At 33.5% G+C, this 19,146-nt stretch overlaps 1 protein-coding gene across 3 annotated transcripts in view; it reads right to left on the reverse strand.

Moving 5' to 3' along the window:
- CNBD1 (cyclic nucleotide binding domain containing 1) overlaps window positions 1-8,852 on the reverse strand; it is a 468,077-nt gene extending 459,225 nt beyond the window's left edge. For all 3 annotated transcript variants that reach the window (XR_336323.1, XM_006160740.1, XM_006160742.2), the window contains exon 1: window positions 8,746-8,852. Coding sequence is in view for 2 of the 3 variants with exons in the window: in XM_006160740.1 (XP_006160802.1) it covers window positions 8,746-8,833 (88 nt within the window). In the remaining variant the exon portion in view is untranslated. The remainder of the gene's footprint in view (window positions 1-8,745) is intronic.
- Between the last annotated feature and the right edge of the window lie 10,294 nt (window positions 8,853-19,146).

Below are 19,146 nucleotides of genomic sequence, written 5' to 3' on the forward strand. Positions count from 1 at the left end.
TCTTTCCCTCTATTCCTCTTTTTTAAATCTCACATGTGTATGCATGTGCTCTGTAATGAATAAAGAAGAAAAAGAAAGAAAGAAAAGAAAAGCAAAAGCAAAAAGAAGATAAAGGGGAAATACTCTATGTGAAATTATTTCTAAACATGAAGACAGAAATAATAGCACATGGAGAAAATACTCATGGATATAAGACAAGAACACTTTTCCTGTATATTGTAGAAATTTGAATCTGAAGAATTAAATACAATGTTTTGACCCATGAGCAGAAAGGAAAATCATATTACATGATTTACAAAGAGACTAGATGTCCTACATGCTACTATATAAGTAACTAAATGTCACCATGTGTCAAAGATAAAAAAAAAATAGTTATTTTAGTATCCAGATGAACAGGGGAGCCTATTAAAAAGAGAAAACTGAGTCTGGCCCATAGACTTCTCTATGGTAATGTGCTGGAAAATAGTAAAGCAATCTCAGGAAAGGAAAATATACAACGCATGAATTTTATTCTCCAATAAATTATTAGCAAACAAATATGGCGTTTTTTAAAAAAAATACCATCACGAGTTCTCTTTGAAAACCATCATTTGATTATCAAATTTAGATTAGCAAGGACTGAATGAAGAAATCATACAAATATACAACTAAAGTTTAAACAGCATGGAAAGTATACTAATTATATAGCATGAAAATGTATAAAGCAAAGTTTACAGATATAAATAAGAAAAAAATAACTCACAGTAACTTTCTCTGCTCATCATACAAAAATCAAGTACAAAATAAATCAGAAAGAATATAGAAACTATACATAGAGAAATGCAAATTATGTGTCAAATTTTATTCTTCAATCCAAAGAGATATCAATATTGAAACTATAAAATACATACAAGGTAAAAATACTGAATGCTTACATGAACCTATGGAATATAATTAAATTCTTTCTCTGAAGAAAACGCATTCCACTAAATATTGCTATTACAAGGGGAAAAGGGTATTTTTTTAAAGTAAACATTCTACTTTTGTTAGGACAGAAACATTAAAATAAATAAAAAATTAAATGGAGAAAGTAGAAAAGCAGAAATTAAAATTTATAAAATAGGAAAAAAATATACAAAAAGCATGCTATTTCCCTAAAAGAGTCTAGAGTTTAGTTTGTGAAATGCAGTGAGCATTCACTGAAACAACACAAGAATTGCAACGTAAATATTACAAAAGTGAAGGGGATAAAGGAGTTAATATCAAAGAGGATGCGATTTCAGTGTTCATTTCATAAGCATTTATTGAGAGTTTGCTACTCATGGCATTTTTGTTCTGTGCTATCAGGGCAGAAGTGCTTGGCACTTCTGGACTGTATTTGGAGACTTTGTTTTCTAATTCCACTGCTAGGGTGTCTGGAGAATTACTTCCTTCCTGGATTTTCATAAGACCTAGAGTCCCTTCATCCCTTCAAGTTGCATTTGCCATCCATGTTTAGCTCCTGTCGGTCTTTAGTTTGCAGATTATGATTATCTGCTGACATGCTAGGATGGCACTTGTACATCACATATTTCATTACATACTTTAGTTCTGAAATTGTGTCCAGGAGTGACATCCTGCCCTATCATATTGTTTCCTTTGTAGTCCTGTGGTTACTTAGTTTTGGATTGCTAGCCCTTCTTCCCCAAGTCAGTGTTCTGCCCTATTTTCTTTTCTGTTATTGCTGTTATTCCTTTTTTTCATTGTTGCGTGAAGCTGCAAGCACTCATCAGAGAAAAAGAGAAAAAGCAACCTTTGATGGAGTTCAGTCACACTGCAAGCCTCCCTCCTCCATTTCCCCATCCCATCAGGATTTTGGACATGCACAAACACGTACCAGCATCTCTTTCAAGTCATTGGGGTCAGAACCTGAACCAGGGTGTGCCATGTGGAATCTGGCTTCTAATGTACTATGTGTATCCACTGTGTAACCAGGCCAGCCCCTACCCTGTGTTCCTGAAATGTCATCTTCCTTCTCAAATTCCTTTCATCTCTGGCAATCTGTACATTAGGGGTGGTGTATAAACCTGCGACTATAATGGGAACCAACCTTGATATTACTCAAATACATAGCTGTGTATGTACGTGTATAAACACTATACTTTTATGTATGTATGAGTTGTAATCATGTAGTCCATAAGTTTACATAATACGTAAGTAACATTTGGGTTAAGTTCATTTTTGAGAGAGAGACATAGACCGAGGCAAGGACCCCTGACTGGGTCTTACCATTCCACAATCCCCTCTCCTAGTCTTTGACTCAGCCAGTATCATGTGTGTGCTCCACATGTTCAGATCAACCCTAGATCTAATCCCAGGGTCTTCACATAGGCTCCAACCTCATACAGCAAAACTCTACTACCTGCACCTGTGACTGGGCCTAGGTTCTACTTTTTTGTTAGTAATTTCCATTTATTTTATTGTCAAATAAATTAGTTCTATTTTTCAAACCTAATATTATTTAATAGACATTTTCCCATGTTTTTGCTGTCATTTTTAATGACAGAAACATAAGTTTATTCTCTTATTTCTACTATAGAAAATGTTCCTAACATCCCAGGTTTTCTCTTTAATATTACACTGTTATTAAACTTTTTAAAGCCAGGAATGTTTGCTGATATTAAACATATGTTAAAAACACAGGGTGGGGATGACAGATAGTGTGATGGTTAAGACACTGGACTCCCACAGGACTGAACATTGTTCAGTCTTGGACCTGGTGACCTGCTTTCTCTCATCAAATTAAATAATAATAACAAATAAAATTTAAAAATTCTAAAAAAATAAATGCAGGGCGGGGCCACCAGGTGGCATGTCTATGTCTATTTCTGGTTCCCATTCTTAATATTTTTTATCTTCACATTAGATATCATATATGATTACAAGTTATGATTTTGCTAGACGAATATCTGAAGATAAATGATTATCTTTCCATGTCTTTGTATCTCTAATGCTTATCATGCAAACAATTAGTAAATGGGAAATAGAATGACCAAGCTCACAAAATTTATAGACAATAGTTATAGCATGAATAGATGCTGAAAAACTGCCATTGTGTGTGCATTTTATATTTTCCCTTTTTGTGATTTTAAATAATTTTGAAATGGTTGACACAGAAAGACAATGATAGAAAGGGAGAGAGAGAGAAAAAGAGGTCTTGATGCCACAATCCACCCCCAGTGTTTTACTGGTGCACTGGTCTAGGATGCAAGAAATAAATTTCAACCAAACCATGGAAGATTTAGAAAACAAATTGTGGAAAACGGATTGCAAGTTTAGCTTTGGAGGAGAGTAGGATCCTTGCAGCTTTCAAGTGGGGCATAAATAAGGTCAAATTCTTTTTACATCTTATCAAGTTGGTAATCTGGTTTGCAGTTTATGATGGGAAACCAGAAATCAATTCAGTGAAAGGGGGTGGAAGGCCAACATAAATGACCAGTGTACTGACAATACAGAACTAATGATAACAGAAGATTGATTTCTTCAATAGGTCTAGAACAGATGGGTAGACTCAGAGAAGACCTAACCTGGCCTCTAGCAGACAGACTTAGTTTGTAATTTACTTCATTTCATGCCTGAACCACCAGGCCCAATGGAGCCCAAGTTTGTTCCCCTATGTCTAATTTCCTTTTTACTCTTTAAAAATTTTTGCATTTAATTTTATTCATCATCATTATTTTCTTTTTTTAATTTGGCCAGAGAAAGAGAGACAGAGAGAAAGAGAAAGTGAGAAAGCAAGCCACCAGGTCCAGGACTCGAACCTCAGTCGGCCATGAGGAAATTCCACACCTTAATCACTATGCCACTGCTGTCTCCCCATAAATCTAATTTCTAAAAGCCACAAGATTGTCTGACCAAAAAGTACAGATACATTGAGATAGTTTCAACAGTGGTTAAAAAAGAAGAAATGTTTAGGGTTCTGTTTGTTGTTTTACTTCAATAAAATATTCACCTTTTTTGCTAAATATCTTTTTAACAAGGGTGACTTTCTCACTGAAAAGTAAAGTTGAGAAACTAATTTTTAAATACTTCTTTTCCTAAATTGTCTGATGTAATTTTCAATAGGAACTGTTATTGACTATACAAACAAGAATAAGCAAACAACATTCAACTATCTTTTTCCACCCTTAATTTTTTTCTTGAAAGTTCCATTCTCATTTCTTTTACTTCTTTTTGTTTTAACTCTGTTTCTTCACACATTATACAGTCTGCTACCTTTCTCTTCTCCACTGGAAAGCCTCTCTTTTTTTTACCTGTACTCCCAGGATTTGAATGATTTAAAACATTAAAATGGTGCAATATTCACTTTTGCAAATAAATACATGGTTTGAAACTCCTTTCATCTTAAGTACTAAAGAATTAAAAAATTCTCAAATTTCAGAAAAAGACTTTGAAGTCTTAGAAATGATGACAGTCTTTTTTAGGTTTACAGTGTTAAAAGAAAACTTCAGACAATTTAGAAAAGTTTAATTGAACAAAAACAATTAAAATTAGACAGTCCCCAGAATGTCTCCAGCCAGCCATACAGTGGGTTAACATTTAGGTGTAGGAAGAGAAAAGTTATGTATAAAAAAAACAGAGGTGAGGAAATAAGGGAGAAAAATAACTGGATTGGTTACAGCTTGATGTTTGCCAATAAGAACACAATATAGAGTGCGGGCTGTCTGTGATTGACTGAAGTATGGCTGCTGTGATTGGCTGGAACTCAGCACCTTACTAAAGAAGTGGACTTCTAAATGAGGCTGTGGTCAGTTCACAGAAACTCAAGCTTCGGAGTATAGAAGCTATCTCAGCCCAATATAGTTCAGTTTAATATCAGTAAATGGCATGTTGTAAATAAGAAAGTGTAAAGATAAACATTCACTGAAGAGTCCTTTTTTCTAAATTCCTTAAAGTGTTTCTGATCTTCTCTTGAACATTTCTTTTCTTCTACATCCTTATATGTTGGAACAAGTAAAACATACCTGCAAATGCCATGTGAGCTTTAAACAATTGTGTTACTGTAAAAACAAAGAAATGCTTTCTCTCACTCAAGTGGTAGTTAAAATGCAAAATATACTTAAATGCCGCCTCTCTCAGGAGCCTAATAAGTCTGAAAAAAAAAGAGGTGTAGCATATTAACCCGAATAAAGATAGCCAAGTAGACTTTATTCCTGGTCATAAGCCAAATGAAGGACAGCTTCCTACCTTCCATTAACGAGTTTTTTAGATTGTTTTTTCTTCCTTCTGTCTTTTCAGAAAATCAACTTATCACTATGCCACTGCTATCCCCGCATAAGTCTAATTTCTAAAACCACCAGATTTTTCAAGTCATGGGTCAGGGATGTGCTCTGTTCAGATACTTTCACTCAAGTGGTAGAACTACCATAAGCTTGCTAACCGTAAGATTTTTTAAATAATTCTCATCCAGAATAAAAAGCAGCATGACTTTTTTGTTTTGCTCTTGAGAACACACATTCCTTCCTAGTATCAACAAGTTGTGAAGAATCCTGAAGCACAGGTCAGAGAGCCTACAGAAGACATGAAAGTTTCAAAGAAAAACGACTACAAATGCTAAATTGGCACACATAGCTTAACTATTTGAAGTGTCTACGAGTCTCCGGTTTAGAGTCTATTAGACAGCCAAGGAGGAATGTCTGAAGGTGTGTAAAATGTTGTCTCTTTAAACCAATAGTGCTTAAGTAGCCAAATGGCCAAATGAGATTAATATAGAGTTGACCACTAAACAACATGAGTTTGAATGGCATGGATCCATTTATATGAAAATTTTTTCAATAATTCTATATATGTATTTTCCTTATGACTCTTAAATAACATTCTTTTCTAATTTATTTTTAATAAAAATACAGTCTACAATTATATACAGTGTAATATGTAAGTATGAATCAACTATTTAATAGTAAGGCTTCCAGCTGACAGTAAGTTATTAATAGTTAAGTTTTATAAGAATGAATCAACTATTTAATAGTAAGGCTTCCAGGTGACAGTAAATTATTAATAGTTAAGTTTTATATGGCTCAAAAGTTATACATAAGTTTTTGACTATCTAGGGGTTAGATGCTCCTTTGTTCAAGGGTCAACTGTACATACATTATTTAACTAGAAAACTGGACAAGGGATTTCATAGTAGTGGGTAAGGAGAAAACCAAAGTACTGTTGTTTGGCAGGTTTTGAGTAGAGAGTTCACTTACACAGTACCAGGAAGAGCCTCAACCATTTGACAATTGGATGAACCTTAGTACCAAACCTAAGCCTCCTTTATCGTCATCTGTCACATAGAACTTGTACTAGTTTTCTATTGCAGCTGTAACAAATTACTACAACTTTAGTTGCTTAAAACAACCCAAACATATTGTCTTAGAATTGTATTATATTCTGGAGATAAAAATCTTGAAGTGATTTCCACTCAGCTACAATCAAGTTGTAGCATTGAATTCCTTCTGGCGTTTCTAGGGAAGAATCCACCTCTATGCATCTCTGGGTTTTTTTGACCGTCTAAGGGCTGCCCACATTCTCTGACTTGTGTCCCACTACCACTTTTGAAGCCTGCCATAGTAGGTCAAGTCTTTCTCAAATCTCCTTATTCTAACTGGCTCTCCTGCCTCCCTCTTTCACTTGTAAAGACCTTATAATTATGGTAGGCACCTGAATAGTTCAGGAAATTGTATAAAATAATACAGCTCAAAATGAGCTGGTTTGCTCTTAACTATCTACAGGCTCAATGCGCCCCTGCCATGTAGCATAGCATATTCACAGGTTCTGAGAATTAAAACTTGGACATCATTGGGGGTAATTATTCTGCCCCCACAGACCTCAGACGGTTCTTGTGAAGAATACATGACATAACAACATAACATGCAAAATGATTATTCACTGCACATAGAAAACATTCAATAAACATGATTCATATATAAATACTTACAGAGAGGATAGATACGAGTCACTAAATCTAAATTAACTAATCAGCCAAACTCAGAGTAAATAAGAATATATGTAGTGACTAGATTTTTGTGGGGTTTTTCTTTTTTGATACTGTGAACATTCCTTCTTATGCTTGTTGAATTTTGAATCATTCCCACTTATAGTTCCTTTGTAATTCAGGTTAAGTCATTTTATAGATTGAGAACATTCACTACACATAGGTTTTCATGAAATAATTGTCTCAGCAGGACAATCAGAGTTTGCTAAGGGGAATCGTAGACTTGCTCGAATTAGCACAAAGACACAGTTATTAAGCAAGCAGGACACGTCTCTAAAGAGAAGTCACAGAGAGAACATCAAGGAGGAACGTCTAAAGAGAAAATAGGGAGCTCCTCTGCTTTCCATTATGCTCTATTCAGTTATAAGATCTAAATTGCTGCTGATTTTTCATCTTTTAATCACTTCACAGAAGTTAAGTGTCCTTGGGAGACACTACAGAGGGTGGCACATATCTCATCTCATTGATTCTAAATTAATTTGATCTTTTAACTCCCAGATGCTGAGCTTTCTGGGCTGCTTAAAAAAAAAAAATCTTAGAGTGACTTTCTTTTTTCTTTTATACAATAAAACCTGAACAATAGAAGCCGTGGGTTTTAGGCAAAATTAAATATTTATTTCCACTCAAATAGTAATGTAAAAATTTGACCACATGCAAGATATTTTTTTAATAATCATGAAAATGTATAACAGTAACATATGTGGGCATTAATCTGTTTAACATAGGATTTTGTATAACACTATTCAATATATTTCAAAGAATATCAACTACTACTTCTTGTACTTTTTTCTCTGGAGATTATCAGTGTTAATTTAAAAATATATAGTTGGAAGAGTTAACTCTCATAAGACAGTAACAAGATGGATAGAGTTAGTTTCTTGAATCAATGTTCTATATCTACCCAATGAATAATAAAAATAAGAAGTTAATGCTTTGTTGAAGGTAAAAATTGTTGTAAGAATTATTTTTGTTACCTAAAATTCTTTTTTAAATCTCAAGCAACACTAAGACTATTACACATTACTGATCAATATATTGGTGTTCAAATAATAGATGCATGAATTTCATGGCTATAGTGAGTGTTTACAATCTTGAGGAAATGTTCTGAGTTTAGACTACAAAAAATTAAAAATTCAATTGTATAAACTTCAAATATTTAGTTCTATATTTATATAATAATCTCTATGATAGTATAAGCCAAAGACTAGAAAATAAATGTTAAATAAATTGGGAATAAACCCTTTAATCAGAATATAGGAAATCTCTTTTTTTTTTTCTTTGTAAACCTGAAATAAGAATTCTGTTAGTGAGGATTAAATATTCATTTCTATGGAGAATGGTAAGGTCAACTCTGCTGGAGAACTAGAAGATCTTCCAGAAACCCAGGACCTAAAATGGGGAGTAGGGAGAGAGAGGAGGTGAAGTAGAGGCAGGGGGATAAGACCTGTTTGGAGCCTTTTATTCTCTTCTCTTTAAAAGTATCTTAATTTTTTTAGAGCTGTAAGCATTCATAAAGATCTTCATTTTCAAAAACAAAACAAAATAAAAATAAAGAGACACTTAAGGAGTTGAGCAGGATCTAGATGGACAAAACAGGATTTACATCTCCAATTACTTTCCATTTTACTACACTGCCAATAAGATTCCCAACACCCTTAGCAATCCTCAAATGCCTCATTTCTTCTATTAGGGGTAAGTTCCACTGAAAATAACTATGGAATGAGACTGACAAAATAGGCCCCACTCACTTGGTATATTGCGAAGTGGAGGAGGAGGCACATTGTTAATAGCTATCATGTGAGAAAGAAGAGCTGATGGCAGAGGAGACATAGGCATCTTGATGGCTCAAAGGCAGCTGATCAGAAGGTACTTAAGAGGTAAGCGACTAGTCTTTTCCTTGAGACATCATAAAGCAGAACCTTCAAGGTTCTCTCTGATAGGATGAGTCCTACAGAATCTTCCTGTTCAAAGTTCTGATACAGTGTTTGTGCACCATTCTCAAGAGTAAAATCTAAACCAGGAAAAAAAAATATGCTAGTCCAGTGGAATTTATAAAGGGGACTGTGTGAAGCACAAAAAATTTTAAGTATGAAAAGTAGTAATCGACAGCACAGATACAGCAGAATTAACAGTACTTGTGAGTCAAGGTTAAAAGGAAGAACTCATTTCATTGATCTTCCATAACCCAGAGCCCATTTCCTGCCTACAATATGTGTATTCGGTGTAAGGTAAAACATCCCTTCTAATATCTCTCACCAATAAATTCACCCCTACTTACATTTAACTGTATTATGCTATCAGGTAGTGTATGTTTTTGGTGATTTTCTGCAGCTTCATGGTAATTAAGGTCAGTTAACAATAGCTAGAGTTTAGAAGTCTAATTAATATATCTTTTGATTCTGTGTTTCTAATCTTTCAAAGCCTTTAAAAATATTTTGTTGGTGTCATAAATGTAATGGATCACATACAAAAGACTGTGATTGACATATGAGCTGTACTAGAATGTTAACCACTTACTGACCTGCTCCATCTGTAAATAACATTAATAACTAAAATGGAAAACATTCATTTTATTAAAAAGTGACAAATTTACTTGCAGCAGTTCCTATTTAATTATATTTGCACAACAAATTTACTCCAATCTAACTTTTCCATTGAATATATTTTCCTGTTACTAATTTCACAAATTTTGTACTCACTTTAGACTGAAATTGGTTGAGACTCATCCAAAATTGTAAAATTGTCTTGGGCAAGTCACAAAATCTTCCACAGTTCCACAATCTTAATAACTTACTCTACACAGTAGAGGTAATGATAATAGATCATGACTAAGTTTTTTGTTTATCTGAGGAAGGGCACCATGTTTCTCAACCAATGTAGCTACTGGTTTTTGTACGTCATTGCTCTACAGTTAGGATAGTTTTTCCATATCTCCTTTAGAACCATATGTGCCTGAGCCAAAACTGAGACATCTCTTTGGTGTGATCCCTTAGTTAAATTAATTAAGTTAAATAATCTTCTATTTATTCCTTTATAAATTATGGAGGTGAAGGTAATTTCAGACAGTTATTAAGAGGACTGTAAATACTATCAGTAAAGTGGTTACTTTATTATGATGATTTTTATGACTATTAAGGTACATAAAACATGCAAAACACCTAAGATGTGTTTGGCATAAAATGAGGATTTCAAAGAACTTTCACCTCTATTCCTTTCTCTCTACAATTGGTACAATTGGAATCTAAGATACAAAGAAGGGGCCAACACAATAGGAACTGGCATATACCAGTTCTTGAGATGAGGGCCACTTAGAGAACAGAAGTGGATCAGAATTTGACACAGAAATTAGAAAACAAGAATGAGAAACAATTACTAGGACAAAGAAAATAAACTAGTCACTCCTGGCTAAGGGTCTCACCAACAACTGATGTAAGGGAATCATCCATTTTGGCAGATTCCATTGTACTTTTAAATGTATGCTACTATCATATGAAGGATCCAACAGACATAGATTCAGAAGCGCACTCAGCCACTAACCATTCTGCCACATACAACAAGTTATTCACATGCTTCAGTTCCCTTATTTGTAAAATGGAAATAATATTGTTCCCATACAGTTATCTTAAGGAATGAAAAAATAAAGAGAAATGATCTAGCCTGGTCCATATAACACAGATGTCCAATTAATGTTCCATTTCATCTTTCTTAGTTTTCACTATATATGTCCTCACTATTGTTTATCGATCACAGTAGCTCAATCTTACAGGAATGTTTAAATATTAAATGAAGTATAGTTTGCGAATATTTTCTCCCATTCTGTGGGCTGTCCCTTTACTTCATTGAAGACATAAGAGACATTTCTATGTCTTCAATAGAGAAGGCAACTGTAGATACAAGAGACTTCTTAGTGAGTGGGGGGAGTGGGGAGAGAAAGGAGGGTATTGGGAAAAAAGCATTTAACAGACATAGGAATGCAGGTAGATGGGGCGAATGGGTTAAGAAATGACATACCACAACTGAGTGGGAAAAAAAGGGATATTGCCAATCTTACGAAATAAACAGTATACAACATAGTGTGATATCTTTATTAAAAATAATTAATATATCAGGAACCAGCAGTTAGTGTAATGGCTATGTCGCTGGACTCCCATGTAGTCGACCGCAGTTCACGTCCCGGACCCGGTGTCTTAAAACTCATGCCGGGCGCATGTGCATGCGTGCCCAAGATCCCGAGAGGAGAATGGAGGAGAAGGGATTGCGGCGTGACCATCCCCCCTGGGGGTTGATTTCTCACTTTCTGTCTCTATGTCTCTCTCTGTCTGTCTGGCAAGCGCACGCACCCTATAGCGAAAACCTCTCCAAAAAATAATAATAATAATAATATAGTATTATCTGAAACCTGGATTCAAATCCCAGTTTTACTGGTTATTTTGCATGACAATATAAACTATAAATAATTTTTTGGGAGGAGGAATGCATTCTTTTTTATTTTTTTAATTTTTTACAAATTAATTTATTTTACATACTTTCACTGAACATCACCACAGCATACAAAATGCAATTTTCTAGCAGGATACCCTATAAAGTGGCTTAACCATACATGATATCATCATAAAATAACTTTCCATTACTTGTTTCTTATATTTGTATTTTTCTCTCCTATTTCTTACCCTCTGCCATTTCCCATCCTCTTCCCACCCTGTCTCTGGTATCTGCATTTGCTTTCTATTCCTTTATTCTTTCCCACATTATATTGATTAACAAAATAGCTTACTTAATCTAAATACCTTCAATAGTAAGTTCAGCTGCTATATACATATCTGTGAACAAAAGTTGAATTTAGGCATGAAACTCTGTGGTTAAAATGAATATACTATAAAATAGCACATAGCTGAGGCTATATAGATTACTGTGGTTACTAAATAGGCTTTTTTAATACATTTTTTAATTTCAAGAAAGGTCATTTTAGCTTTAATAAATCAAAATCAAAAAATGTTAAGAGAACTTTGCTTAATACTTAAAGCCAGGATACAAGTTAGGATTCTGTTTGAATAGTAGGTACCTGGACCTGTCCACAACTCAAAAAAAGACAAAATTCCTTAACACTGGAAAACAAAGCATAGAAGATCAGTAATATTTTAGTGAAAAGTCATGAAATTCTATTTCACCAGTTCAAACTCATATCCTTTATCTTCTGTTGTGCTCTGATCTTTCTGTTTAAATTCCAGAAGATAACATTCAACTCTGGACTGTCCATTTTCTTAGTTATTTGATAGCTCTTATTTCTGTGTGTCTGACTTTAGTTTTCCTGGGATAGCACTCCTTTCAGAACTTCTTGGAGAGCTGGTCTGGTGTCGGTAAATTCTTTCAGGTTTTGTTTATCTGAGAATGTTCTTGTCTTCTCTTCCCATATGAAGGATAATCTTGCTGGATACAGTATTCTTGGTTGAAATTGTTTTTCACTCAACACTTTGAATATATTTTCCCATTCTTTCCTTGATTGCATTGTTTCTGATGAAAAGTCTGCTGTTAGCCTGATGGGATATCCTCTGTAGGTAAATTGACCTTTCTCTCTTGCCAGTCTGAGTATCTTGTCTTTGCCTGTTGTTTTGATCATTCTGTCTGTAATGTGTCTTGGAGAAGATCTTCTTGGGTTGATCCTATTGGGGATCCTTTGTATTTCTTGGATCTAGATCTTTGAATGCCTCCCTAGGTTTGGGAAGTTTTCTTGCAGGATTTCATGGAATAGATTATCAATGCCCTTATTAGTCTCTTCACTTTCTGGGATACAATTATCTAGATGTTTGGATGTTTAATGGTATCTAGTATTTCTCATGTATTATTTTCATTTTGGGGACTATTTTCTCAGTCTTCATGCTGTATTTTACTAGTCCTGCAATTCTGCCTTCTACATCTGAGATTCAATTTTCTGTATGATCTAGTCTGCTTTTAATACTTTCAAAGGAGGTTTTGACTTCCTGTATTATAGCCTTCATCTCCAACAGTTTCCTTCGATTCTTTTTTATGGTGTGTAATTCCTCTTTGAGCTCTTGTAGGAACTTCCTCACCTCCTGGAACTCATCAGCTTTTTTCTTCTGGTGCTTATTGTCTCTCTTCTCTTCCATCTCTATTAGCTTAGTCATTAGGAATACTCTAAATTCTTTATCTAACATTTCCATGAGCTCCACTGTACTGTCTGTGGTTGAAAAGGAGTCATTATTTTCTCTTGAGAAATCGGTATTTTCATGGTTTGGGATATTTCTTGTGCCCCTGCAGTGATTTCTATTAATATGATGTGTTATTCATTTCTTCCTAATTTCTAAAAGATTAGTCTGAGTGATCAGAGGCACACAAGAGGATGTGGTCTGAAAACTCTTTGGCAATGCATTTTTCTCCCTTTGTTCTGCAGATTCAGTGGGAGTTGAGGAATATGAGGACCCAAATAGTATTCAGATTTTGGCAACTTTTCACTTAGACCTGTCTAGACACTCAGTGCATGGAGGATTAATTCTCAGAAGAACATCTTCATGGCTCTTTTCCCTGAAATCACTAGATCTCAGCTCTCATGGTGGATTCAGTCTTCTCACTATAAATAATTTTCTTAAAACCAAATTCATCTTCTGTAAAATGGACTTTTTAATTATCACTTTTTTTAACCAGGGAACTTCAAAAAATTAGTGAAAATATTTAATTAAAGCCTGAGTTTATTTTGGCATACCTAAAAAAGTGCCCTATACATAGTCTTTTCAGTATATGTGTTTTCCACAAACTTTTTGAAGATCCCCTCATGTTTCTGAAAATCAAAAACCAACTGTAGCTAACTGTTCAAAAAAGAGACAAATAATGAGATTTATTTTAGGATGGTTACACTCACAACATTCAAGAAACAGTGAAAACCTAAGTCTTAGATAGGTCATGCACCAGAGCACCTCAGAACTTCATGGACAGTATATAAACTTCTTTTTAGAGTAATGTCATTAGTAAAATTCAGTTCAGATAATTCCCAGTGTGTGGATCAACCTGCTTCAAATCTCAAAATCCAAAGAAGCAGATTGGACACAAATGAATCAGGTATCTACCCCTAAGCCAATTTGCTCTAATCAGGAGATAAAAAATTATGCCAGCATAGTAACTGAAGACTCTTCTCTGGTAGAATGAGCCAACACAATCAGAAAGAGGAATAAATAAGAGCAATAAAAATTAAAATCAGGGGACCAACAGGTGGCATGGTGGTTGAGTTCTGGATTCCCACATGGCCAATTGTGGTTCAGGTCCTGATGCTGATGGCTTGCTTTGTCACTTTCTCTCCCTCTCTCTCTCTGTCTCTCACTCTGTCCCTCTCTGGTCAAGTTAAAATAAATAAATAAATAAATAAAGTTGAAAAAATTATTCTAAGAAAAAATATATTGAAAACAGGGGTCATGGGACTGCAGTTAGTGTAATGGCTATGTCGCTGGACTCCCACATAGTCGACCACGGTTCAAGTCCCAGACCTGGTGGCTTAAACTCACGCCGGGTGCATGTGCCTGCATGCCCAAGATCCCAAGAGGAGAATGAAGGAGAAGGGATTGTGGCGTGGCCATCCCCCCTGGGAGGTGATTTCTCGCTTTCTGTCTCTGTCTCTCTCTGTCTGTCTGGCAAGCACACACGACCTATAACAAAAGCTTGTCAAAAAAAGTAAATAAATAAACAGGGGCCAGTAGATGGGCATGGTAGTTAAGGTGCTAGATTCCCCCATGGCCAACCATGGTTTGAGTCTCAGACCTGGTGACTTCTCTTGGTTTCTCTCTCTCTCCTCTCATCAAATTAAAAAAAAAAAATGCAAATAAAATTAAATAAACAAAAATTTTAAAATATCAAACACAGGAAAGCCTACTACCATTGTCAACAGATGATATAATCACCTTAAAAATCCTCATCATAATTTTATTAATAAAAGAAATTTTTAATAAATTTTATTGTGTATATTTAAATTTATTAATTTTAATAAATTATATTATGAAATATATAGTAAAATGGTAATTATAACAAAACAAGTTAACAGATCTATCATCTTTTAAAATGATTCATTAAGGCACTAGTCACAAAATGAATATGTAAAAAGCTAACTAATCTGTAGCTTTCAAAATAACCAATTAGAAACAGCAACAAAAGTAAATAAAAATAGTCTAAGCAAAAAATATGTAAGATCTTTCTCAAGAAAACATTCGAAAAAGATTTGAGCAAATAGGTATTTCTTCTTTAATGAAAACATTCAACATTGTCAATTCTCCCTAAGTTTAACCCATTAAACTTAACACTTCCTCAATGAAAATGCCAATAAAACTTTTCTGAACTATACAGTCTGAGTTCATACATGAAAATGAAAAGCAAGAAAAACTTAAAATGCTCTGGAGAAGACTACTAAGAAGAAAATGTTCTGTTGATATATATATTATACATATATATACACATATATATATGTATATATATATGCATATGTATATATAAATTTTAAAAATTTGGTACAGACACTAGAACAGAAATATAGATCAATAAAGCATAAATGAAAGCCCAGGATTTAATGTAAATTATAAAAATTTAGTAGATGATAGCTTACTAATTTGAATTAGTGAGACATAGATGTTATTTCAATAAAAACTACAAGAACAGTCAAGCAGCTATGTGAAAAACAGTAAGACTCCCACCTCATAATCTTAAACCAAAATAAATTCCAGATGTAACAAATATTTAAATTTTTATAAATAAAGAAAAAAGTATTAAAACAAAACTTAAAATAATTTGTAATAAAGACTTAAAATTGTATAATAAAAATAAGGAGACTTTCCAAATATGTTAGAGAAATCAGAAGTAATAAAAGAAAGGTCTGATATATTTCACTAAAAAATATTTTTTTTAATCTGACACAATGAAAAGCACAAATCTAGAAGTCACATGAAAAACTTGGAAAAACTATTTGCCACCTACAAAGGTTTAATTTCTTCCATATGTAAAGGTTCTTATGGTCAATAAGAAAATATTAACAATTCAATAGAAAATGCAGAAAAGATAAGTGTGACAAACAGAAAAAGTAAAACTGGTTTCTAAACATTTGAGTTGCTCAGTCTCACTCCTATGAAAATAAAACACAATTTAAAACACAACTTGGTTACTAAAGTTCAATAAAGTAGCTATCACTCTTGAAAATGTAAGCAAAGATGCACTCTCAAACATACTTATTTGTAAGATTAATGTACATTATAGAGAACAATTTGGCAATATCTATTAAAATTTATAGATACATATATACACACACACACACACACACACACACACACACATATATAGATAGATAGATAGATAGATATCCCCTATTGTTTCAGCAATCTCACTTCTAGGAATATGACCTACAGATGTATATACATACATACAAAGTAAAGTAAATACAGGGACATTAACTGCATTATTTGCAATTTGGAAATAGGTATCATTGAAATAAAGATAGCTCATGACATAGAAACAGAAATAAGTATTGTATAATAACACTTAAGTACGATGAGGCAAGTCTAGATGTACAGCTTTGAGAAAACGTTAAAGATATGTTAACTAACCTTCAATATATATTGATGTGTAGAATTTGTGAGAAGTGAAAGAAGTATGAGGTTTATCGTCTGTATGCATAGATTATATGTATGCATGTAATTAATTTATCTTTATAGCTGGAGTAATTATTTTTATAGCTAGAGAAAAAGACTTTTCACTATGTATATATAGTTTTTTTACTCTTGGATTTGTATTATATGCACGTATTACCTATTCAAAGCACAAGTAAAAATAACTTAAAAGCAATGTTTGTCAGCAGTCACTCAGGAACTGTATAACTTGGTAGGACTTTTTTTAGTGAAGTTTATTTAGACACTGTGATTGATTAGTTAAAAATCCATTTTTACATTTGCTAATGGCCTATGAAGTTTCAAATTTCCAGGTATTTTTTTACAATAATCTTGAAAGGAGGCATTATAATTTCATTTTATAGATTTTTTATAGATAAAATATGAAGCTCTAAAAATTGAAATTACAGAATTGGAATATAGTAAAACTAGAATTTAAACCCAAGTTTTCCCTGTTCATACTGATTCCTTGGTCTAAAAATGAGCAATCATCTTTAGAAATTTGTGCGCCCTGTGATTCAATACAGAAATTCTCTCAGGGGGGTGGGTGGTAATGTTTAGAAGATAGTAATCTATTTTTCTAGTACAGAATCCACAAGGAAGGTCAGAGATAGATTAAACAAATAGAAAATAACTAACTATGGCAATATTTATGTATACACAGAAGTGTGGCCAGCAGAATGGTGCCTGCCCTGGATCTTATGGAGGGATCTGTCCTTTCTGTTTTAGAGCTGGAATTCCAAGACTGAGTGAGCATGGCTTGAAGATGATTAAATAAAGGAAGGAAGACCAGTTTAGGGAATATTAGAGATCACCAGGGTAGTGATGAAGAAGGTCTCAACCGGCAGAGTAACAGGGAAGGCAAAGAGAAAACAGGTGATGAGCAATGGAGGCTGTCAAGAATGAGTTACAAGATACCTAGGGTTATGCATTCTGTGTTGCTTCATATGCAACTACATTAACTAAAATAGAGATCAAAAGATATGATGATGACGTATACAAATTTATTGGGCACTTTTTTTTTACATTTTTTTCAGGAACCCTACCTATTTTTATTCCTTGTAACCTTATGTGGTAAGTATAACTTACTATCCCTAATTTACAGATGAGAAAAACTTAGGAACATCAAGCTAATTAAACTGAGAAGATCTTAAAGAGCAGAAATCTTACTTTAAACCTATAGCCAAAAGACCAGAAAAAGGCTGGACTGGAAAAGGAATTTTTGGAACTGCATGTAAGAATGAACGTATAGGGAAATTTGAGACATAAGATAAGTACTCATCGCCCCTTCCTCAAAATTAACTATGTTTTACCCATAAATCCCATTGACAGTTTTCTTTGTCTATGTTCTTCAGAAGGTACCTATAATATTTCAAGGTATTGTTTATAATGAAGAATTTTATTATAATATAAAAATCATGAATATGAAATAGATGCAATTTATAAAAATAGGGTATTTCTCACAAAAATGTAATAATAATAGAAAACTTTTTAAACATACAAATAAACTCATTCTTAAATAACTCTTAGTAGTCTGAACTAACTGGATTAAAATAATACTTCGCACCAGTCCTTTTTATAAGAAATATAAATGAAACAGAATCTATTAATAACAGAGAATTGTTGTTTAAAATAATCAAGATGTTATCAAGGGTAGATGACTGTAAATGAAAAACATCGCAAATGAAATCAACTGTTCAAGGGAATAATTAAACATTACAACAACTATGTAGTTCAGAAAACTACTGAGATCAAAAATCCTTGTCAGGCTTGGTATTATTAATTCCTACACTGGTTTTCATATAAAAGTATTTTAAGCATATTAAATATATCAAAACTTCACAATGTCTTCTTGTACTTACTTCTAAATTATTTTCAAATATAGGCACTCACAAATGGATGGATTCTCCTGATTGAAGTTGGCTTTTTCCCAAACAAAATGGAGAAAGAGTACAAAATGTTTACATTACTAAGACATTTAATTAGGATAGCACATTCAGTAATTCATTTTGCTAGATTCTGAAGTGATTTACTATTTTAAATTCTGTTCAAAATTCATTCTGAATGCCACAAAATCTATTTGTGCTCCTTTTACGACCAAGCTCCTTGAGTTTATTTGATGAAAACTGCCCTCAATAATATGCTGTGAATTTAACTCACATTTCCATTTGAACTTCTATTCTCACTAGAATAATAATTAAATGACCAATGACATCTGTAGACTATCATGAAAACCAAGCTTAGGGGACCAGCAGATGGTATAATGGTTACATTGCTGGATTCCCACATAGTTTACTGTGGTTTGAGTAACAGATCCAGCAGCTTAAAACTCATGCTGGGTGCATGTGTATGTGTGTCCAAAATCTTTCTTTTTCTTTTTTTTTTCACTTTTTTTATTTTAATTTTTTATATAAATTCAATCATATTATTTAGCTTACAAAGTGAACATTTCAGTATGTGTGTGAAGATTTCTCCCCAGTCCAGTTAATCAGAGTATCT

This window comes from Tupaia chinensis, unplaced genomic scaffold, assembly GCF_000334495.1.
Source record: "Tupaia chinensis unplaced genomic scaffold, TupChi_1.0 Scaffold000707_1, whole genome shotgun sequence".
Taxonomy (NCBI): Eukaryota; Metazoa; Chordata; class Mammalia; order Scandentia; family Tupaiidae; genus Tupaia; species Tupaia belangeri.